Here is a 24,208-nt window from a genome sequence, read left to right on the forward strand (position 1 = left end):
CATGAGAAAGTGTCACTGGACAGTGTTGGGTCGACTCATTCTCACGGTTTTGTTTTGCTTCATAACAAAGTGCTTTATTAATTGTGACATACGCTGAAGAGTGAACTCCAGTAATGCATTATTTCACAATCCTAGTCCTTGGGAGCAACTAACTTTTTTCTCTCCTTCCATGGTCTCAAAAATATGATAATGTGCTGGAGAGATCAAAAATCTGGACTGTCGGTGGCTTCACATAACTGTAACTGGAAAACAACACATCTCTGAGAGACCCGCTGTGGGCTCACTCACCCCTCACGGTCAGGTGGGTCTGAGCACGCCCCATCCCCACGCTATTGTATGCAACGCAGTCATAGGAGCCTTCGTCTTCACCAGAGACACTCTCAATTTCCCAAGTAGCATTGGTGGATGTCCTGAAGGATAAACACAGAGGTTACTGAGGTAGGTAGAGAGGGGGGAAACTAAACTGCAAAAATGTTTACTAAGGTATTATTAGTAAGGAGATAACACTCTTTGATATTATCCACAATATATGGGTTACTGGTTTCAATGGTCTCCACCCTTGGAAGGCCATAACCCTCCAGATCTAGATATTAAATAGGTTACAATCATGTTAATCTTGACTAAGAACCATGTCATTGGTTAAATGCAAAAACTGGGAATGGAGGGGAACAAAAACCACAGGAAACCCTGATCTCTGTCTGCCTCTTTATGACCAAAATGTGAAACCATGTTGATATCCCATCCACAGCAGTGCATGAGGTAAGCTCAGACTCTGAAGATGTCTGAGGACAGTAAGCGTGGAACAGCATGCATCCCTAATGGCTTTAGGAAGGTGTCTCCAATAAAACATAGGACAAAAAGGGACCTACTGGAATGATTGCTCTTTCCCCAGCCTGGCTCCATTCCGGGTGAATCGCAACCTGTAGGGCACATGGCTTTTCACAGAGCAGACAATCAGAGCTGACTGCATGTAGTAACCCTGGACTGTACTGGGCATGTTCACTGCAGGTGGATCTGTGAAGGGGCAATGTGGCAATAGTTAGAATGAAACAGCTAAACACTAGCTCAGAACAGGGTTGTCACAGATGTATTTCAGACATAGGTTAGAAGGGGGTGAAAAGAGAGTTCTGGTCCGTGCTAACCTTTGCAAATATGCACATTATAAGTCTTTGGTTTCTTAAACAGCATGGTGCGTTTCTCCCAAAATTTGCCAGTCCACCTATAAACATGTACAGCAATGCCCAAAGAAGGCCTGCAGTCTCTAATGAGTAACATACTTCCATCCATAAGGCACATAAATAAAAGTCTGTGTCCTTACAGCTGTTCTACATTTCCTGTTCAGAAACACGGAGCCCAAAACTGTTCCCGCTCTGCATCACTTGATCCCCATGAAAAGAGGATGTGTGAAGTAAACAGAGCGGACGGCTAGATTCATTGACTCGTTTTCCCGGAGGCAAAGACCTGCACAGCACAGCCTTGAAGGAACCCTGAAGTACCAGGAGACACTAGCCCTATCGAGACACTAAATGCTTTTGTTTTCTTAAAATTGGCCTCCAGAACTTCAACAAAGAAAATACAGAGGGTGGTTGATTATTTATTTATTTTCTCCTGCCTGGGATGATGTTGGTGTAGGAGACGGTAGACAGCCTCTGGAATTTGTAGCCTTCCCCGTCTTTCCCGGTGACCCTCACGAAGAAGCTCTCGGAAGGGGTTCGGAACTCGGGAACGTTCCAGAGGCCCCGGGAGCCCTGGTCAGAGGGCAGCGGGATGGGCACGGTGCGCAGGGAGCGGCCGGCTGCAGACATCAGGTCCATCTGGCTCAGCTGGCCGGGGGGGCTCAGACCACTGCACTTCAACAGGACATGGGCAGGTATCCCTGAGGGCAGAAGGGTACACAGACACCTCATTGTGCTGCAGTGATATCCACTAGCACTAACATGCACAACTGAAACTGGCATTGTCTGTAACCAGGTGATCCCCAGTGGTGGGCAGCTCTGTGTGTGGAGGTCTTGTAAGCATCTATAAATCAGCAACTGGAAACCTGGCTCTGTGTGTTCGATTCAGAATATAATGAATTGGTTATTTTAAGAAACTGACATCTCAGATTAAATGAAGACCACTGCTAGCATTGTGGACGTGGGTTGCCACCACCCTAGAACATACAGTTCACCTTCACTGTGGTCATTACTCCAGTGATATCATCTCTGACTATGAAAAGTGTTGTCAGCTCATTGATCAACTCAGCTCATCCTGCAATTTCCATCAAAGAGACTGGTGAGTCAGTGTTCACATCAGTGAATATTCTTATCTACAAAAAACATTTGTGTGTGTGAATACTTATTTATTAATTTCTTAGTATTTTGTTGTGGTACCCTTGCTGAGTCAGGAGACAGAAGAGCCTGATGCACTTGGGCTCCCATTAGAGTCTTGAAGGCAAGGCAGAAGAAAGCTCCCCTGCTCAGACTGCAATGACTCACAAAGAGAGCGCACCACCAGGGTGGAGCGCACCACATCTCCGGTGAAGAGCTCGGGATGCACTACCTTGAACAGGCCTCTCGCGGGTGTGGCTGAAGTCCGTCACGGGCCTGCTGGAGAATCCCGCACGGAAGTCCAAGTTGCTGACCCCTGTGACCCTGAGAGAGTGGCGGCCGACACATTTCACCTGCATTTAAAGGAGAGAGACCGAGAGAGAGAGAGAGAGAGGGAGATAAGGAAAGGGTTTTAAAGTGGAAAGGGATTAAAACTGAGACCCACAGACATTAGATCCTGCATTCCATCTTCATTCTCTACGCCGAGTCCTCATTGCATCCCCACTCTACCCAATCCCTGGCCTGCAGGGTTTTATCACACAATGTAACACATCTTCCCTGCTTCTCCTCAGATCCGAACTTTCTGTCCTTCAGGGTGAATCCCATTGCAGCCCGAGATCACAGACACTCATATTCTTCATACATCTGATAACTTGAAATCTGGGACTGAGGAGGAAGTAAGCTGAAGAGGATGACTCCTTGGTAGAAATGCCAAATATGTTTTTTCACCCTGAAAAAATACTACTTCATCAGGAGTTTGAGAGATTGCATTCATTTTTTCATTTCTGTGAACTTAATGTTCTGAGACCCCTTACCCTCAGAGTCCAGGTGCCTGGCCGGGGGTGCTTCAGACTGACCACACGTGCAGAATTGGGGATGTGAAGCAGCTCCATCAGGCCTAGAGCCTCTCCCACACTGCGACCTGGAGAGATGGAGAGCACACAGCCCACTGACGTGCAAATCCTTGGTTGTCCCTTATCTACATCACCCATGGTAAATATACACAAGCAGTTCCCAACCATGGTCCCAGAGGACCACTATGTTCCAACTGAGCTCTTCATTGAACTAAAAATTGTTTTACTTTGACCTTGTCAGCTGTTTTCTGCTCTCAAAACAGGTGGAGATCAGTGAGGTAAGTATGTAGCAACAGGGCTGGAATGAAAATCAGGGCCCCCCAGGAGCAGTGCTAAGAACCACCGATACACACAGAGACTTCATAGTCTCTGTTTGGATTTACCACGGTATTCTCACAGCATGCTCCAATCTTATACCTCTGTGCTTTACTGTGCTCTTACCACAGTGGCACTGTGATTTAATCCTGTGTGACAACCATACAAATGTGAGCAACGCATAAACAAAACAAAAAAACATGCAAGCGTACATTTATAGAACAGCACAGTTATAAACACACATAAAAAAGGAGGAAATATAAACAATAAGAAAATATCAAAATAATAATAGCAGTTTGGCTGACACATGTGCACATCACATTAATACATTAATACACATGACACTCTTTGCAATCAGGATCAGAGACAGGCTGACAAAATGCCGACTGGCCTACCAAAGGGATCACGCAGTTCGATCTCGGGACCCGGGCCGCTGAGAGACACGGTGACTTCTTTAAGGCTGGGGTCAAAGGGCACGAACCACTCATTCTCCTGTCCACTCTCGTGATCTGAGGAGAGCAAGTGGACCTTCATGGACTGCACTGTCTCTTCCACCCACTTCAGAACCTGCAAAGAGGCAAGAGGTGGACAAATAGGTCAAACGCAGTCTCTAGTCCATATGGCAGGGGTCTGCGGTCTCTGGTCCTGCAGGGAAACACACTCCCAGAGTTTACAGGAACAGTCCGTGAAAAAGAGACCTGCAAAACATGTATCGTTTCACCAATGAAGCAGAAAATTGGCCCAGTTAAGTCAGTCGGAGCTTAGCTGGAATTAGTACCAGAATATCCTTTGGCAGCCCAGGATCAGGGCTGCAGTACCCTGCCTCGGAGAATGACAAGCTATAGTCGACTTTGCATTTTGAGGTCATCAGACTAATTACTCGTTATTAACTACAACATCCCTCCACATCAACTGGGCTTTTGATATGTGAAAGCAAAATCAAACAGACGCCCAGCTGGACAAAAAAAACGTACTAGAGTAAAGGAGTGTATATTTCCCGTGGTTGCAGGAATGCATTCCCCAGAGCGCTATCTAAGCCAACACACTCTGACAGATTTTCCTGTGAAGATGTTTGTCCATCACCAGGAAAACACTCCTCGGGTGAAGGGTTAATTTTCCTTTTTGCAAAAGTAATGAAGTTACACATGCAGAAAAGTGTGCACTGGATTATTCACAACTTTAATATGCAGAATCCATTACTCCAGCAGGGGCTTAATATTATCTGTCAGATTGGTTTGCCTAAAATAGCTGCTAAAGTCTAAGATGAGTTTTGCTGCAGGTGACAAGTTTGGCCAGCGTTTTTTTTTTTGTCACCTGGTTCCCAGTCCAGGAATAACTGAATGCCTGATCTGAGAGACTGAACTGACTGAAGACAGCTCCAACATTTGTACTGCCACAGGCAAGCCAGTGTCATCTTCATTTAGAAGTATTTCTTGAATCATTCATTATTATTTATTTATTTTTCTTGGGCCTTCACGCATCGCCCAGTGTTGGGCATGCGGCAGCCAGCAGGCGAGTGTTGCCAGTGATTAGGGCCCAGTGTTTCGCATGACTTGGCTTCTCAAACTGTGTTCAGTCATGCAAAAATGTCCGGGCCCTCGTAATACTGTATGAGAAATTCTGCTGCTGCTGGAACTCTTCATGCCGTTTTGTGTCTAATACCAACATGGTGATTGAAGCTAGCACTAAATCAGTCACGAACTGGAAGAAATAAGAAGCCAGCAAGACCGATATCATCTCTTCAAATCGACACAACTTAGAGAGCAATCGCTGCCACTGCATTGACCACCCGAGTCAGTATATTGTAAGTATTGACCACCTGTGAATATAATTTCTCTAAAGTGTAATTTCTTTGCTGTCCATTGTAATAGATAGTCTTTACTGCTGCAGTGTAATTGCTGTAAATCGTTGTTTATTTGGGGTATACAGTTTGAAACTTGGTATCAAGAGTATATGTCATATGAATTACTGTTGAAACAAAGTCGCACTTCATAGTAATGGGCTCCAATTCTTAATGAACTGAAGTGTGAATATCACAAGAATAGCACATGGATACCTTACGCACTTTGTCTGAGGATAGGGTGAGGGTGACAGTTTGGGGTTAGGGCTTGTACATGTGACCCACATCAGAACTCAGTGGAAATGCATGAGGCATTCATTTGTCAGTCCTGTGGGATTCATACATCAATTCACTTTGTATTGTGCTTATATTTTGTAAGTCGCCCTGGATAAGGGCGTCTGCCAAGAAATAAATAATACTAATAATTCATTAAGAATTGGAGCACATTATTGTAACATTTCTTATTATAACCCACCTGTGACTGATTAAGTGGTTATTTCAGCCTAGCTGGAAACATCACACTGACTTTGAGCAGGAGAACATGATGTAAAACAGAGGATTATGGCACTAATAGGTTAAATAAACTTGCAAATCCAGGAGGTTCTTTGATTATTTTTATTAATTTATTTGAATGGAAAACTGACCTAACAAGAGGCAATCTGATCTGACCTCACTTAGTCTAGAACGCACATTCTGGACTTTATGACCCCCTGACACCTCATGATAGTCGTCACTTTGTAGTAGCCACTTCTGGTATGTGAAGTCAAATGGAAAAGACGGGGATGGGGGGTTTCTTTACCCAGTTTAAAAACTAAGTTTTGATATATATGTATACACAAAGTATATGCAGCAAACTGTAGAGAACAATGCTTTTAACAATTTGCATCCCAGACCTGACTTATCTGGCCTGGTGGCTGCTGAAAACAGCTGGCTCCCTTCTCATGTAAAAACTGGAAACAGCTGTAATGTCTGCCACATGTGCACCAATTCCCAGTGGAGTGGGAAAACAGCTTTTCAATGAACTCCATCTACCTTGAGTTGGTGTCCATTTCTGCCTTTGCGGTCTGCAGGGATGCAGCCGCCAGACACTTCAAACTCAGGACTTTGCCCCTTCCCTTAACAGTAGAGGGGTTTTCTTGTGTTTCCTTGTTCCCTGTGTCTGGCACATGTCGTTTGTTTAACTTCCCCAGCTTGTTTTCCCACCCAAAGGGCTCCAGACAAGGCTGAAATCAATTTCTTAGTAGTCACAGACAAAAGGACAGTAATATGAACCGGCAACTGAGCTAAAATTACTAGTGCAGAATAAAAATGAAAACCAGATATGAGTAACACTTTTTTTTAAATCCCTGCTAGTATGTGTCAGTGGGACACGCACAGAGACCTGAGTCTCTATGCCATAATTCATTTCTAATAAATACTTCCGTTTATAATACCCAATTTTAATTATAATCAACTTGGATCACAGGTACAACTAAATATGAATGCACGATCATACAAATGTCTTCCAGACTGAGCAAACTAACCTTAACTGTTTAGTATTCACAGAAAAGTAACCCTAGATGGGAAGTCCAGTTCCTGCATCAACATTTGCAGAAAGATCCTTCTGTAGCATCCTGACAGTGATGTCAGACACCAAGCTAGAGGAACCAGCCTGGGATCAAATTGCTGCTCCACGCAAGATTATAAATGGTAATTTATAAGTATTAAAATAAATAAAATAATAAAAATAACTTAGGACATGGATAATGAGAATTAATAGTACAGATGCTTTAATTAAACATTTGCAGCACCACTGTTTGGGCAGGCACAACACTATATTTCTCAGGCCCTTCCATTTCTCGCTTGTGCATGCCTTCAGCCCCAACCCCTACACTTGAAGACAATTGCGAGGTCATTCTCAATGTCGTCAAGCCCTCCTCCCCCATCCACCCACCCGCCCACACATCCATCTTGAGTCCAGACAAGCAGGGGGATGGTGTGATTAGCCCACACGCTGCAGCCCGGGCACCCAGAGACTGGTGTCTGGCACACAATGACTTCCAGATGTACGGCGGCTCGCAGGCAGGCCAGGGTCACCCTCTGGGAGATTTGGGGTAACAAGGCGCAAATGCAAAAACGCTGATAAAAATCAGAGGCCGGTGCATGAGGAGCCAGGTCATTACAGATAATCAGTCCCAGCTGGCTCTCCATGTTCCCCTCAAATAGTACGCCAAAACACCTGCCCGCTCTCTTCCTTTGGCAATAATGAAGCTGTATTTCTCTTCTAGGTCAAACCAGACTACAGTGTCTTCCTTTGTTCGATGATTGTAAGAATGAACATAACAGGGTATATGTATATATATATATATATATATATATATATATATATATATATGTGTGTGTGTGTGTGTGTGTGTAATATAAACGACAAGAATTGTGTTACACAGTTCTAATTCTGAAATCTAATAACTCACTGTTGGAGAGGGCATTTTAAGCTTTGCTGCTGAATTAAATAGCTAGTCAAGAGTGTTGTAATATACTTTTCTGTCTAAGTTAAACTCTCATGTTTCCATCAGCTAGAAAAACAAAACCTCAGTATCTACTATATTATATATATAAATATATATATATATATAAAGTGTGGAATATACCTTTGAAAAGTAAGTGAAATTTTAAATAGGAGAGGAACATGTCCTTGCTCGTCAGTCTGTTATTCATAGAAAAATAATCTAAAGGCTATTGCTTGGTTTAAATGATATTGTGTGGTACATTTTTTAATTTACTTAAAGAGTCGTGTCTAGAGGTGCTTATACAAAAACTATTGACTATAATTAGTATGTAAAAATAAGTCCAGCAAGGGCAGGTTGCAGCTCGAGAGTGTGGTCGATCAAAGCACTGATACAGAAAGAAAAAAAAAAGGAAAACGCACAGTGTTCACACAGGCAATATCTCCCAGGTGCCAAAATTAATATGCCATTATAAATCATAGCAGCCCGCCGAAACTCAACGCAGTGCTGCTTTGGACACCCTGTGGAAATGAACTTGGCTGTGCCACAGTGCTCTGAAACAGCAGCAGGAAACATTTTGTATACAGGGGAAGCATAACGAACACAGCCTAACAAAAAAACTATTATAAAAAAATCCAACAACTTGGAAAGAAGGGAAGTTCTCATGCAGTGACAGTCCTCGCTCAGTGAAGTGTGTGTAATGCACAGGGCCACGCAAGATTAGCACTTAGACTCCCTCTACGAAATCCACTCAGAGCGGGGAAAGTGCTGTGGAAAGAACGCAATGGGAACCGCCACGGTTATTACACGAGTCCGTTTCTTGCTCGGCCGCCAATAACCCTTGAAGAAATGGTTTATGTTTCGGGAAAGGCAGCACTGGAATGAACAAAAGACATGAGTGAAATGCCCTTTGGAACTCTGAGATCAGTTACAGTAAATTAGGTAGGGGGGTTACATATATATACAGCTGGAAAAAATTAAGAGACCACTTAACATTGATTTCTGAACTTGGAGTGGTCTCTTAATTGTTTTATATATATATATATATATATATATATATATATATATATATATATACAGCTAGACAATAAGACAATAAGTCTGAATATATATATATATTCAGAATTATTGTCTAGTTTCAGATGTGATTAAACTGCAGTCGTTGCCTTTTGTCTTTGAAGGAAATGGGATAGCCATGAAAAGAAGAGACTTTTGTTTCCAGTCTTGGCTTAGCAAGGGGCCCAGCTGTGTTAGTAGGAGGATGCTGTAATTGATTATTTCTGGGTTTGCAAAATAAAATAGAAAGTCTTTAGTATTGCCATTATTACTCCAGTGGAAATCACCCATAGAGTTGTATATTTGATTTGGAACACGGCTGTCGCTTATTAATCTGCCATTAAAGAGAAGCTTTTGGGAGGTTCATTGACGTGCCTGTGTTTTTTCTTTGCTGGCAGAGGCGGATTGGGGAATTTTCAAAGGCTAACAGCACTTAAACCCGTTTACTGCACTACACAGGGTTACGCTAATAAAATAAATTAATGCCATATATGGAGTATATAACAGAATGCTGAACAAAAATGAAGTCTCAGCGCAACAGAGCTCACTTCGTTGGCCGTCCTCTGTCTTCTTTCACCACCACTTTTTTCTTTTTTCACTACATGAATGGGTGTTTTTTTATGTGGGCCAAGAGACCTGACATCATCTTTTGACTCAGTGAAAAGACATGTTCATCAACCTGATCTTGAACCCACAGCAGCTAAACCAGCCAGAACATGTCCAGAGAAAAGGCTGTGACTTCAGCTTTTGAAACTGGGGGTGAACAAGGAGCTCCCAGAGCTGACAGCTCGGGCCATTATCCACATGGTAATAAAAGCAAAAGGACATTGAGGAACTTCAAAGGTCTTTAGTGGAAGAGTTACAAGGTGATAACAACCCTGGGTGCCACCCACAGGCATACACACAGCTGGGCTCACAGGCCAAGGGTGCCCCGGGTCACCTGCCTTTGAACAGTCAATGAGCGAAGGCCCTTAACAGAGGCCTGCAGTGTCTGCAAGACAGCCAGGTCCTGTGTTGACATGTAGCGCACAGATTTCCCTGCCATCAGAGGACTGGTCTGGTTCTTGTGAACTATGTTGAGTGACTACTGAGCTGACAGAGATGAGCTGGCTTTTCCTTCCACAAAGTTCATGCTAGGTTTTGTTTTAAAGCGGCATCATCAATAAAATAATTCAGGGTGAGAATCACACTGCCACTGTTACTACGGTGAATAACACTAGTGCGTTTTAAGTTTATCAGGTGATTTTTGCAGCAGATAATCAAACTATATCAAAACAGAACATATACAGAACACTAGGCAGAAGGAAAATGAATGTTGGGTTCCCAGGGCTGGAAATGTTCTACAAACACCCCCATGTCTGTTTTGTCTTTAAAAACAACATTATCCAGACCGCTGTCTCAGCTCTCTGCTGGATCTGGTCATTATTTTAAAAGTTAACACCACACATTAATAGCTCTCTGACACATTCTGCGTTTCTTTGACGTCATGGACCCCGAGGTGTTAGCAGAGCGAGAGCGGGCCGAAGTGCTCTGCAGTTCCCGCTGAACATTCCAAGCCTCTTTATGAGTTGCCTGACTTCTTGACCTCCCGACCTCTCACCTCGTTGACCTGCTGCTTGTCTAGGTGGAAGATCTGGCCGGAACTGGTGGCCGCAATCTCCTCGTAGGCTCTGTACCCCGGCTGGGAGCGGTCCCCACAGTCCCCTGTCAGAACAAACACCACCTGGATACAGAGAGAGACAGAGAGGACCAGGAAAACTCCAGATGTGAAACTTTGTTTAAAATAAATAAAGGAAATGTGCAGCTGTACGTGAAGGAGAACAAAAAAGCTTTAAACATGAAGTAACACCATCATATATGATTACCAGCATCATTATATCACTAGATGTCGAGCTGGGATTCCTTGCGTTTAAGAATATTATTCATACATGGTTTAGCTTGTACAATGTCTTGTATATGGAGTGCTAGGCTAAGCGCTTTTTCTGTCCCCCTCCTGCTAGTGGGGCCTAGTGTCCCTCACCTGCGACTGCTTGAGCTGGATCAACTGCAGGACTTCCTGTTTGAGGCGGTAGTCCTTGGCTCTGGCATCGGTGAAGACGTACAGGTAGGATCCAGGCAGGGAGACCTCAAGCGCCTTCTTAATGGCCCCCAAACTCATCTCGGGACAGTCCCCCCCGCCCTGGAAACACAAATGACCACGCTGTCTCAGTGTACTGAAAACGATCTGTATCTTCACTTCACCCCCATGACTAGTCTGGGTCTGTTTGTACTCAAGTGTGTTATTGGGTTTGGGGTTGGGTATGGGGGATGGGTGGGTGGTGCTGAGGTTGTACATAGAGAAATGTGGACTCTCCAGGGCTAGCACAGACTCATGTGTAGTTTTACAGCAGATGTGTTTTCAACAATGTACAACACTAAGAACCAAAGAGCATTTTAATCCCCCCCTCCACACACACCTCCTCTCTTATTCAAGGTGACTCACAAGGATGACTCACTCAGCACAAAAAAATGACAGAATTCAGGGCTGATTCACACACCTGGAGAGGTGAGCCCTGTAGACAGAGCCATTCTGTCAAGCGCAGCCCACAGAAAGACACAAAATTGAACAGCTGAACCAGAGCGAGTGAATCACTCTGCGCAGACGGTTAACACGTCACAAAATAATATACGCCAGCTTTAATTTTTTCTTTCTTTATTTATGTTTAAATCCCAAAGCATGCAAACTGACATGATTACTTAATCCATCAGTGAAACGCAGCATTGTGTTTAGTCGTTTCGTTTCATTAATGATCCTGTCTTGTTCTTGAGTGAGGCTCTGCAGACCTGCTCAGCCCATACCAATGAGCCCCTGCATGCAGAGCACAGATCTCAACAGGGAGTGCGGAGAGGAGAGGGAGGAAGCCAGTGAGCCAAGGAGAAGGCTGGGAGTTAGCCATGGTTTGAAAGAGAAGAGGCAATGAACATGGGTACTTTAAAATAGATTCAAATCAACTGAAATAAAAATAAAATAAAATGAAAACTCAGAACAAAAGGTTCATCTGTCCGAGTCCAAGCCCCTCAGAAGGATCAGAAGGGATTCCCTCCCTGTGTTTTTGTGGCCTTTTTCCCAGCAGGAATGTGCAGTGACTGTTCTTCGACCCCCCACCTCCCTCACCCCCCACCCCCAGCAGGTCACTGACATGTGGGCAGGAAGGGGGTGTTCTTTGTTACTGGCAGTTCACTCCCCCAAGAGGAGGAGGGGATCCCAGAGCTGTTCCTGCAATCTTTCAGCCGTGGCCCCCTCCCTTCACCTCAAATCCCAGCTTACCTGACTGCCTGTCAAAAGCCTGATCCCGGAGGACCCAGGGGGAGACACAAACTGTCAGAACACATTTGCACCGCACCACTGCACAGTGCCACTGGGAGTGACGGGCAGGCAAATCAGTAAACTATTGATTGATGTATTCATCTGTTGATTTATTCTTAATTGCCTTTAATTACAGTATTATTACACCGGACACCAAACACTGAGTTTATATTCAGCCTGGAATCCGTATCAAATCCCATACCCCCCCCACCACCACCCAACCCCCACATTGTTGTGTAAACTGATCAGAAACGGTCCCTTATTATGAAGACAAACTGACCTGCACAAACAGATCCCGGAGGTCGCGCTGGAATTTCTCGGTGTCAGTGGTGATAGACACAGGCCCGATGTCTGCAAACACAGAAAAGTTAGCTTTCTTATTCTGACATATTCAGTACAGCTCCCCCGTCCCCTGTCCTATTGCGTCAAGGAAAATGGCAGCCTGCTCCTGTGAGTGGGCAATACGGGAGCAGCACTATTAACACTCGCATTTGTCTGGCAGTAAAAGCTGAGAAGACCTGAGCTCCTTTACCATGTATTGAAACACTGTTTCTATCATGGAAAGAACTCTGTGGTTTATGTACAGCTGTATTAATTTGGAGGCTACTGGAAAGTGTGTCAAAGATGTGGACTCTCTTGCTAGTGTGGGTGTGGGATGCTGCTTTTGTGCTTTAAAGGCTTGAGATGGTCCACAGATCCAGTGACATTTTGGGTTCTCAGTTCTGGCTGATTGACTGGGATTGGCAGTTAAAGGTTCACGTGTCTGGAGGTTTAAGGACAGCGGTGCGTCCCCATCATCAGCCCCACGGGCTGGCCCTGTCCTTAGACGTTCCTTGATTTAATATGCTGAGAGGGTTTGCACTTTAAAAGCCTTACACAATTTGTGCATGTTCATGTCTCTCTGTGTCGGCGTGCATGTTATTTAATGCGTGGCAAACAGGGACTGGCATTCTTACTCCCTTCCCTAGATGTCTTTCCCGGCCATAAACCCGCCCTCCTCTGCAGAGATTTACATCCTTGCCTCATAAAGCAGCAGCGCGGTTTCTGCTGTAATTAGGCCACTGTGTAAATTACAGATCTGCCCTGCCTGTCTCCCAACACCAGGACTCCAACTTCACTGCCTGTTAACCCTTCGGTGGACACTAGCAGGCCACTGGTACGCTCCTCCTGTCCCACAGCGGACAGTCTATTAACATTCCCAGCCCTAAAGTCAGTCCCGAAGGAATACATACCCCTCAATAAATAGAATAAATGGAAAGTACAGGCATCTGCCCTAATGTAGAAGGCAGCATTCTATGTGTTCTGTTTTGGTCAGACCACATAGTATTGCCCTACACAACTTGTTTTATTGAGCTATTGTTTTGTTTAATAGAAACAACTTTAATTAATGTATATTAATTAATCAATTAATCAGGTCATTAATTGATTAATTAAAACAAAATAATAGAAAAGCAGATTCTGCACAGAAAAAACAACAAGAATAACTACACACTCCACTCCGTGCTCAGCAGCTGTGTGTGCGGAGCCTGTGTCTGGGCTCCCTGCGGCCCTGTACATCACAGAGCTGACTGCACCAGCCCCGGCCGGAGCATGGAGATTTATTCCCCCTCCCTTACACACTGCAGGCGCTCCCACTCGCCGTGCAGAACATGGATTTTAAATACCAAAGACGGGGCGAGATTAGGATTTGTTGCTCCTCGGAGATGAATTCCAGCCTCCCTCCAGCAACAGCTCTGAGTGCCCCGGCCCAGAGGCAATTGCACACGGTACATTATGGAGCACTTTTTAGCCATTTTGTTTTATGGATGGGATTGTAATATGAAAACATTAGCTTATAAAACAGGAACATCATAAACAAAGGTAGCATGACTCATAAATTTCACATGAAACACAAGAAAATGAAAAAAGCATTCAGCCCCAGATCAGGATGATAGGAACACGCAGGTGCAATCCCTCCAATAAAATCACTGTACACCGCTTGCACTGCTGCAGCAATGGCTGTTTGTGGAAAGTCTTAGGGCAACAGTTCTTACAAACGCAAAATCTGAATGCACAAATTATTCTCTAGCTGAAGAGTTTCATAACAAGATAATGACTCTAAACAAACAGCCACACTAAATCTAAATTACCACACCTGAATCAGAAAGGATAACAAAAGTGTACCCATACATGTGAGCCTGTGACTGTAAACTGTACTGTCTTTACATTATTCCCTTAAATCTGACACTTTAAAAGTGCACTTTTAAAAATGGCTCCACCAAAAAAAAAAAAAAAAAATTGCAGAAAACATTATTGGGGCCACATTATAAGTAATCACACACACATGCAAACTCACATGCAAACACCCACGCACACACTGTTTATTGCCATCATCACCTCTTTAATCGCAGGGTTTCTACTTTTTTTGTCTGGGGTAGATTATTTGCCAGACCTCAAACATGATACAACCAAGCTGCCGCCGACTGTTGTGCGTGTTTGGACATTCCCAGGATTAATGGGCGCGAGGGCAAAGACTTAGCAACTTTTCGAAGGCATTGTATAAATGATGCCGCCAAATATGGCAACACTGCTGGAAACTGAAGCGCGCTGGTAAAATGCAACGCGTGGACTGAGTCGCGGCAAAGCTCACTGCAGTGTGTGTGCCGGGGGCTACGGTCCTGCCAGGTGTGCAGGTCTGTGTAGTGATCTTCCCGTCTTCATTAAAAAGCAGCTGAAGTGACCTCTCTCTCTCTCTATCTCTCTCTCTCTAAGAGCCTTCCAAACGCCCCTGCCACAAGGTTGGCCAAACCCAGTGGTTCTGGTTGAACACAGCTGAGCCTGAATGCAGATCACCTTGAGTTTATACAGCTCAAGCAAGCTATTGATCGGTGGGGGGGGGGTTGCAATATGAGATGGAAGAAGTAGGAAGCTCAAGCATTAGACTTGGAAAGTTCTCTGCTGCTGTTACACAAAACGCTGCCCCTCACAGAAGAGACTGACTTGCTGTCATCATTCCCGTACTCACTCAGCCAGCCTGCCTCTTGTTCAAAAGCACCACTCAAGCTCACAAGCCTGTCACATGCCCTGGTACCTGCTCTCTAAGGGTTTTCAGCCAACCGGGGGGGATAAAAGCCACTGACACACAAGGCACACATAGTAAACACAGTATACATGCACCTTTACTTAGTCATCCAATACCGGTTCATGTAGGCACCCCCAGTGCCCTACACCACAAGCTCTCTGGGGTATTAAAACTAAGCAGAAGATGACACATCAGCCCCCTTCCCTGGCCGTCTGCTAGAGAGTTGTGCTCTCCCCTGTACGAGCTGCTGCTCCCGGGGACCCAACCCGTGCTACTGTGCTGGAAAACAGATTGGAGGGTAGGGGGAAAGCAGAAACCCCAGCCCGCAGACTACAGTATACATTCCCCACCATGCTTCATACACAGACACCCGCCACACTCTGCTCTGGCCCAGCACTGCCTCTCTCTGCCTCTCCACAGGAATACAGATGTGCTACGCGTTACATTTTTAATACCTCGACCTATGCAAACACGTTGTGGTATGTTCTTGTTTGGCGCTGTGTTATACATTAACCTTCACAGTTCATGGATTATTTATATATTTATGTATTTATACTCTTGGGGAAAATGTGACGGTGTTGGTTGCTAGAGAGCAGAAATATTACCCATTCTTTCATGGAGGAAAACTGGAAAAATCTCCTGTAGCAAACCACAACAGTGGGCAAAGAACAGTACCTGTCCATTGTCTCCCAGACTTGTCGTCTCCATAAGAAGCCACAGATGAATTCTAACTAATGAATGTGCCATCTCAGGTGCTGCTGTAATTGAAACTTGAGAGGGTGCCCCTTACGTTGCTTGGAAATGTCACTTTAATCACAGAAATCTTTTATTTTTGGATTAGGCATAACAGTATTATGTAAATGACTGCTTGTCTACCGCTACACCATAGTGCGCCGTCCCCCATGACAGATGTGTAAATTAGCTTCCTAATCTCCTCTGATTACTCCCGTTTAAGAAGGAGAAAGAAAGAAAATACAAATTAATATTTGATTTAAAGAAAAGGGAGACTTGAATGCACCTTTTATATACAGCTGACAGATGTCTGCTCCTGACTCCCACAGCAGGTTTTGCTGGGAGAAGATAAGGACTCTTTTAAAAGCCCCCGGATGACTGTGAAAGGGGGGGTGCATATTCCTGGTGGGCAGCGGTCTTTGTGTGGGTTGAAGTCCCTTGAAGAGGGAGGGTGGTCCTGGGTACTGCGTGTGTCTTCAGGTTTCCATTACAACTCATCTCCTCTGTAATGAACCCCTGACTGAAAACATTTTCTGAAAGTCTGGTCTTTTTCCAAACATGCTTCAAAATCCTTGGTTGCAGGAACACTGTGTTTTAAGAAATTTGCTCAAACTGTTCTCTACTTGATTATAAATTGTGGGTCCCCTACAGCTGTCTAGACTAGTCTTAATAGCCTACCAATTAATGACTGCAGACACAGGCAAGCATTGCACACTATCAAACACTTCCCATAGTAAGTTCTGTCTGGGCCCAACTGCTAACTGGTAACTGAAACAATACAACAAAATGTATCATTTCTGACGCTGCCAGCTGTTTCAGTTAAGGAAGGTCTAAACAGACAATTTAAAACAGACAATTAAAAGCTACGCTGGAAGGAGAAGCCAGTGACTTGGACGAACTGGGTGTGTTAAAGACAGGCCGTTTAACAGCTACTTCTATCGATCACCGTCATTACTACACATCATTACATATTTTCCCATATCAATAAGTGACTCGATATATACACGACTGGTTACATAAATGAAAAAGTGGCACGCCACGCTGAAATCGATGTCTTGAACACATAGCATTCACTTCCAGATGTATTTAACAAGCAGATGCCTTTATATGTATACACTTTCACAGACCTCGTTAGCCCTAGTCTAGCACTGCTCTGCCACAAATACAACAGGGTAGCCCCCGACTAGTGCCAATCTGTGTCTGTGAAACCTGCACATAGCATTCGTTTTTTCATGTCCCATTTATAACCATTAATCAGCACTTACTAGCTAGGGCTGAAACGAACTGTATGTATTGCTTGATTTATTTTGTAATGCATGACATACACACCCGGGTCGTGGAAGGGCACCAGCACAAAGTTTTGGATGGGTCGCGTCCTCCTGCTCAGGGTTTTCTCCAGGATGCGAGATGCGCCCTCGGTCACCTGCTGCAGGTCGTCGTACATGGAGCCGGTGACATCGAACACGAAGGCCAGGCTGGAGGCGCTGTCCCCGGGGCGAGTGTCCGGCCCCAGCCCGGGCGAGCCGGAGCCCCTGCGTGCGCAAAGCACCACAAGTACCCACCAAGAGCGCGTTATCCATGAGCCACTCATTGTTGCCTGTCCACATCAGAGTTTCAGAAATATAATGAAAACAACGCTTCAAAACAGCTATATTCAAACTGCAAACATTGCGCTTGGATAAAGATGAATAATAAAATAAATTAAAAATAATTAGTATGTAGGTTATCCAAAAATGTTTTTGCGCCTTACAAAAGCCAAACAAGATTTAAAAAGAAATCCAAAGATTTAAAAACGTCTGTGTTGATTTTCCATGATGGCTTAACAATCAGAAACAACACAAAACAAACAAGCAAGCAATTTATGGATTGTCTGTCTGTCTGTCTGTCTGTCTGTGTCCAATATCCTCTCCTGACGCGCTGCGCTAACAGTGCAACAGTTTCACAAAGTACGCACTGCAGCTCCCCTAGAGAGACGCATGAAGTGAAGTGGGGATGGGTGTTGAAAGGGTCCCGAAAAGTAATACCACTTTTTTGGTGTAACCTGACCCGGCTATGCCACCCCCCCCAGCCCCCCTTCACAACCCCCAACAACACACGCTCTGCATGCTTCCTGTGTCGGACTTCTTGCTCAGCTAGAGACCTGATTTACAATCATCAATCTCTAGGCAAAAAAAGAAAGGAAAAAAGCATTAGCCGAAGAAAGAAAAAAAAAACTCCCCTTGGCTTAATGTTGCGTATCCGTAGTCGTCTATCATTTCTACTGTATTGTGACTGGAAAATGTCAAGATCTGGCCCATGTACCTGGCACAAATCAGCACTGAAAAAACTGTCAAAACCTCTAATGCGTTTCACAAATAAGGTCAAGGAAGTCGTTTAAAGTAGTCAAGTTTTGATTAAAAAATATATTTCAGATAATGTCAACTACAGCTACAGCAAGGCTGTCAGTGATGATGTAAAGAAAGAAAGTCAATTGTACAATTCTGCAATAGAAAATGACAACGTACTTTATCAGCACAAAGTTAAATACGCAATACAGACCAAAACATCACACACACATTATGAAGACTGGGCATTTATTTGAGCTATGAACCCTGTCATCTGCAACCAAGTGAAAGAGTAAAAACGACCTAAAGAAAGTATAAAATCAACGTCAACATTTAAAACAAGATTGAAATGACTAGATCAACACTCCACCAATAATACATAGAAATAACCATGGAGAGAACAGACAAAAGACAAAAACAAAGCTTAAAAATCACCCACTTTAACATTAGAAAATTGACAATAACACAAGAATGGGCAAAGGCTGGCAGTTTGCAGAAAAGTCAAACAGCAATACTGCACAGCACTAGGCACATAGAGCATTATGAGAAAATTAGGTTGTCCATCTGCCTCAGGGGGTACACAACCGGAAACGAGAGCCAAAGTGGCATAAGACACTGCCATCTCGGAGGGTTTTGGGCAGCAATGAAGAACTTATACAAATACAATTCCCCATTTGTGTCCCCATTAGCCAAGTGTTTTTATCCATTACTTACACTGCCACCCAGTGGTCAGTGTTATAAATAACGAGGGTCTTTTTTTTTTCCCAATTCCCATCACCTGATCACCCAACTTCTTTTTCCATAGTCAGGCAGATGCTCGTTAGTTTTTAGCACGGCCACCTGGAGAGGTAATGGTGTTCTTAACCAAAAGGAAACAACCCAGATACACAAAGTTCCACTTTGTCTTTATTTTGATAAAATATTGCTGTATATCAATTGATGCATCACTGACAACACATGCAAATGTAATCTCTTTCATATGGTTATTACTGGATTTATTTATGTACGTATTTGTTCATTTATCTCTTCTGTTCAGATTATTTAAACAATTAACACTCCAGAAAAAAACAACACTGACATGCAACTCAAACCGAGACAAGACATTTCAGACAGTCAAGACAGAGAGCTAGTTGATAGTATAAATATACAGGGGACTGGGGGAGGCCCGTCCTCAGTGCAAACAGTACAGTGTCCCAAGAAAAACAACAATAACGGTATCTGATCTTTTCTCGAGTCCAGATGACTTCCAATCACGATATTAAAACTCGTTTTTTGTGTTGTTTTGAGGACCGTTGTATCAGACAGCCATGACACTGATTGAGTTACAGTTAGCTCTTGAATACTGCTTTTAAAAGCTTTCACGTAGAGCGATAGGCAAGTAAAAAGACTCCCACTGTTGTGGGGGGGGGAAAGACTGACACACTTGCTCAACTTCAGTCTGATGCGGTCAAGTCTGATGTTGCAATGCGCTACACTGATGCTAGGGGGATTTGAAGCTGGGTCATCGTTGGAGGAAAAAGAAGAGGGGGAGGGGGGGTTAATATGCTAAGGGCCTGCTTACATGTTTTTCTGCTTCAATACGCAGTAAAGGATAATGACATTAATGCAGTACGACACAGGAATAAATCAGATGCTGTACATCCATTCTCCCAGCAGGAGGCAAGGGTGCAGGTATTTGTTTATTGCAACAGCTCCATTTTGGGATTAATATGACACTGCAAGTCATTTCTCTCCTTTTTTTCTAGGCACCACTGTATGTACATCACGGAGAAACAGTAAACTTGCACATAAAGCGTAGACATCAGCATTTACACACAAGAGACCGGAGAGGAGTTCCTTATGGAGATAGGAGCATACTCCCAACTAACCAACTCAATTGGAGGAAGCAGCGGTAGCAGCAGCATTAACATTTAAAGAGCATTTCTAAAATAAATAAATAAATAAATAGTGTTTAGATACAAATCATTAACAGTCAAAAACGTTTTGTTAGCCATCATGTAAACCTTGTTGATGTTCTTGCGGAAGTTTATTTCTATAATAAACAACGTGTTCATAATTACTTAACACACCGAATGCTATTGGACTAAAGGATGTCTTTTACTGAGCTAGACGGATCAGTGCATTGCATTGTACAAGCCGACTGCATGAGTATCTGTTCTCAACCCTCTCTAAACTGCTGAACAGGGATCTGATCATGTATATTAAGATGACAACATAATGATAGAGGTAGTTAAATTAATTAAAATATCCGTATGAAACAAAAGGAGATTCTTCTAGGTAGCCCATGTGCCCGTGCTCTACTGATGCCTCAACTCGACAAAAAGGGAAAATGGGGAGACTTGAATTCTGTTCAAAGTGCACAATTTAAAATAAACAATTTTTCTGTTTGTTTATCAGAGAAAACAATGTTAAAATTGGCAAATGTACCCCCCCACCCCAAAACAGAGACCGTCTCAAAAGAGTTTGTGGGTTCCCACTGCAACTCCCACTATAGTGTCACCTTCAACATCAAACAATGGCAAGCCGAGACCGGGTTTCCGAGCTGCCGGGGACAGAGTCACCTTGAATTATCGCCACACACATCTGCTGTTCTGTAGCTGCGGGCCCAGACTCGGTCCTCCGGTTTCGGGATTCAAGGAAGAACTAAACAAAACAGCACCGCCGATAAATCAGATCTCAGACGAGAAGGCAGAGGGGCTGTTCACACCCCAGCAGCCCGGCAGACGGCAACATCCGTCCCACAGGGAGGAAATGAAAAATAAAAGAGAGAAAACCTGCCTTAGAGAAGTCGGGGCCTAAACTGCAGTGCTAGACAGAGCACTCACTCTGACATGTGACAATGTGCAAGGAGCTTGTCGTTAGTCACTGTAGAGATGAATGATAATGACTGCAGTTGGGAAGTGACAACCCCCCCCCCGCCCACGGGGAAGGGGGAAAAAAGGAAAAGGATTGGTGGGGGAGGGGGATTCATTTTAACAGCACTCCCAATCTGGGGGTCATTAAGGGCAAGATGCATCTCAGACTCAAACAGAGATCCGGTTTGAACTGAAAAGACCCCTGAGGAGAGTCCGGGGGTTAAGGCAAACCTTCACTTCACCGTAGAGGTGCTAGAAATTCCCATTTGCCCAAATTACTCCACAGGGGCCTGCTGTGCAAGTGCCACGGGCCTCTAGAATTCACCCAAGGGAAGCCGGCAGCAGGAGCCATCCCTCGCCTGGGGCTGGGATCAGGCAATGGGTGGACGGGTGTCGAAGCTGTGACAGAGTCCTCAAAGTAATCTGGTTATTTCCAAATGCCAATTTAGTAAAAGGCATTCTGGGATGAATGCTACACAGGCTCGGTGACACTTGCAATAAATCACTGATAAAATAAAGGTGCAGAAATGTTCGTGCGCTGAAGACAGAGTGTGGGAGGCACAGGGGACCCGGCTTATCCCACTTTGCACTCCTCCTTTCATATGCATTGGTTTTGTGTGTGTGTGTGTGTTTGCTTGCTTCCCATGCAACAGTTAAAAGTACTACAAGGTTAAACGTTTCAATTGTACTTTTATGGGGAAGGAAAAAAAACGAATAATTAAATAAATATTGACATAAATAAACATACCACTCGGAGTAGCCATGAGTCTTTGTGACTCATCAAGGGGTCGTGAACGGTTAAATTGTACGGAGAGACGCAGCAGTATCATAGATATTTTAACCACGGTACACCAGTGGTACTGCAAGTAATCAAATCACTTACTTAGGAGCTGGAGATAAAATGAAAGATTTTATTTTTTCTGTTGACCTTCCCCAGCCCAGATAAAGCTGAAGGTATGACAAGGTTTTCAATCATTAAGGCAGTCTGCAGTTCCTTGGGAATCACAGACATCGCCAAAAGACGCTCAATAAACACGGCAGGCTACTCATTACAGCCGGAGAAAGACAGCCACAGAGAGCTGAGGAGGAGATAATGGAAGCACAGAGCCATTTAAATAAAGTTCAGATGAATAAAAAAGAGACGACCAGAGAGGGAGGGGGGTGACCTGCTTGAGGTTTTTAACTTCTCAAAAGGTCCTGCTTTTCCCGTCTTTGCTTTGTAAGTGGATACCATTCACTGAAGAAAGCAATCTGCTGCAATCTGCTAGTAATTGCATTGAGTCAACTGAAAGTCAAACGTGGGAGTGACCCATTGCATGCAGGCCGTGAAAACTGGTGACACAACGGCATGAACGTTTAACCAGATATGACAGCACCCATGACACACACATATGTATTAAGTAAACATATGAGAATCCATTGTAAAAGACCACATGAGCTACCAGGTAGTGATATAGGGATGAGCTAAACAGATTAGGTTTAGAAATTCTGTGTTCTGAATGTTCATTATCACTGTCACACATGACCTGCCAAGTTCGCATTTGTTTATATCACGAGGAATACCATGTTAAAGCATAGCAACGATCTTCCAAAGGTCTATAGGCGTAAAGGTGTTAAGCCAGTCAGTGTTCAAAGAAATCTGCAACTTGTAAAATTCAATCAGCTGCCTACAACCAGCTATCCCCGTTTGAAAAGAAGGACCAAAGGCCCCCTGTCAAACTCAGCTTTGTGCGAAATACATTGTTAGTGCAGCTCAGAGCTTTCCGCTGCTGAAGAAAATTCAGTTTTCTGCCGCCGAGATCTCTTTATTCAAAGCAGCTTGTGAAACAAGGGGAGTTTTAGCCCAGGTTTCTCATGGAGTTGTAGAAGGAGGCTTTGCACACATTAGGACTCCTCAAAGCAGGCACTCGGACGGCTTCGTTTTTCCTTTTCCGCTTCAGACTCGTAGATGAGTGTTTGTCTTATTTAAAACAAAAAGAATAAAGTGATATTTTTTTCTCTTAGTAAACAGTTGTTAAAAAAAAATAAACAAATGAAATGGAAAACAAGTTGCTTCTGCAATTTTGGAACTTCAGAGCGCAGTCAAGCTCCAGTGCCATCTGCGTCACGTTTGGTTCGGTTTGGAGTACGCAAGGGCACGGGGGAGACGCTATCAGTATTGCACACTATCCTACACCCTACAGAGGGGAGAGATTCATCCTGTGTTACATTTCTATTTCTTTGTTGGTTGCAAGTTTCAGCCTAGTGATGTTGCTTTCAATGAAAAAATAATTAAAATAATTAAAAAATAACAATTTCATTCTACATGAATGCACAACACTTTTCACGAAACCTCAGCGATGCAGCGTTTTTCTTATTCTGCCACTAAAATTTCATATTTTATAAGCCAATATACATATATATTATATTATATATATAAATTATATATATATACATGTATAAGATATTTTGCAACCCAAGGACAATCAACGCCGGCTAGCATCTCCAGATTTAAGAGTGGCGTTGTAACGTCAGGGCTGAACACAGTCCCATGCACACAACACCACCTGCAGTGTCCTGTTTTAAGCAATTAGCAAAATGTGTCATTTCCAAAAGTCAAAGAAGATCAAGTCTCTCTCCGTCTGTCAGGTTTCTTTCTTCTATCCTCCTGCAAAATCATTATCTTCCTCTGAGCCGGCAAGACGAGTCGTTGTCCCTTGTGTGTGTTTCTTTGTTAGTTTGTTTGTATTTGGCGACGATGGAGACAAGTGATTGACAGCGAAGGTCGGCCCAAGACAGCTCGCACCATTCCCCTTCTGTTGCGGTGAAGAGGGGGAGAAAGACGATGGCTTCTTCCAAGAACGAGTGAGATGGCACAGGAGTGGGTCACTCTGGGGTATCTGGCAACAACAAAATCAACAAAACACCATTTCTGTAAAAATAAATGAAAACATAAGAGTGATTTTTTTTAAATGTGCAAGATCAGGGGGACAAGATTGATCTGCCTGCATCAGACACATCTGTCACACAAGCGCAGGATTTCACTTAACG

General features: G+C 43.9%; 2 protein-coding genes across 4 annotated transcripts in view; both read right to left on the reverse strand.

Moving 5' to 3' along the window:
- Positions 1–17,981, reverse strand: part of hmcn2 (hemicentin 2) — a 64,438-nt gene extending 46,457 nt beyond the window's left edge. Inside the window, exons 1-10 of one of the 2 annotated variants that reach the window (XM_066713165.1) lie at positions 17,329–17,981; positions 12,487–12,557; positions 10,881–11,039; positions 10,461–10,583; positions 3,874–4,045; positions 3,125–3,231; positions 2,542–2,662; positions 1,613–1,876; positions 870–1,014; positions 289–410 (exon numbers count right to left, since the gene is read on the reverse strand). In XM_066713165.1, coding sequence (XP_066569262.1) covers positions 289–410; positions 870–1,014; positions 1,613–1,876; positions 2,542–2,662; positions 3,125–3,231; positions 3,874–4,045; positions 10,461–10,583; positions 10,881–11,039; positions 12,487–12,557; positions 17,329–17,590 — 1,546 coding nt within the window. In that variant the 5' untranslated portion in view covers positions 17,591–17,981. Of the gene's footprint in view, positions 1–288; positions 411–869; positions 1,015–1,612; positions 1,877–2,541; positions 2,663–3,124; positions 3,232–3,873; positions 4,046–10,460; positions 10,584–10,880; positions 11,040–12,486; positions 12,558–17,328 lie in introns of those variants that run through there. The other variant, XM_066713164.1, reaches the window with a different exon arrangement.
- A 1,230-nt stretch (positions 17,982–19,211) lies between these two features.
- The window catches only part of LOC136758625 (neuronal calcium sensor 1), a 46,308-nt gene continuing 41,311 nt past the window's right edge, over positions 19,212–24,208 (reverse strand). For both annotated transcript variants that reach the window (XM_066713168.1, XM_066713167.1), the window contains exon 10: positions 19,212–24,057. The gene's annotated coding sequence lies outside the window, so the exon portion shown is untranslated. The remainder of the gene's footprint in view (positions 24,058–24,208) is intronic.

This window comes from Amia ocellicauda, chromosome 9 (genome assembly GCF_036373705.1).
Source record: "Amia ocellicauda isolate fAmiCal2 chromosome 9, fAmiCal2.hap1, whole genome shotgun sequence".
In the NCBI taxonomy this organism is placed as follows: Eukaryota; Metazoa; Chordata; class Actinopteri; order Amiiformes; family Amiidae; genus Amia; species Amia ocellicauda.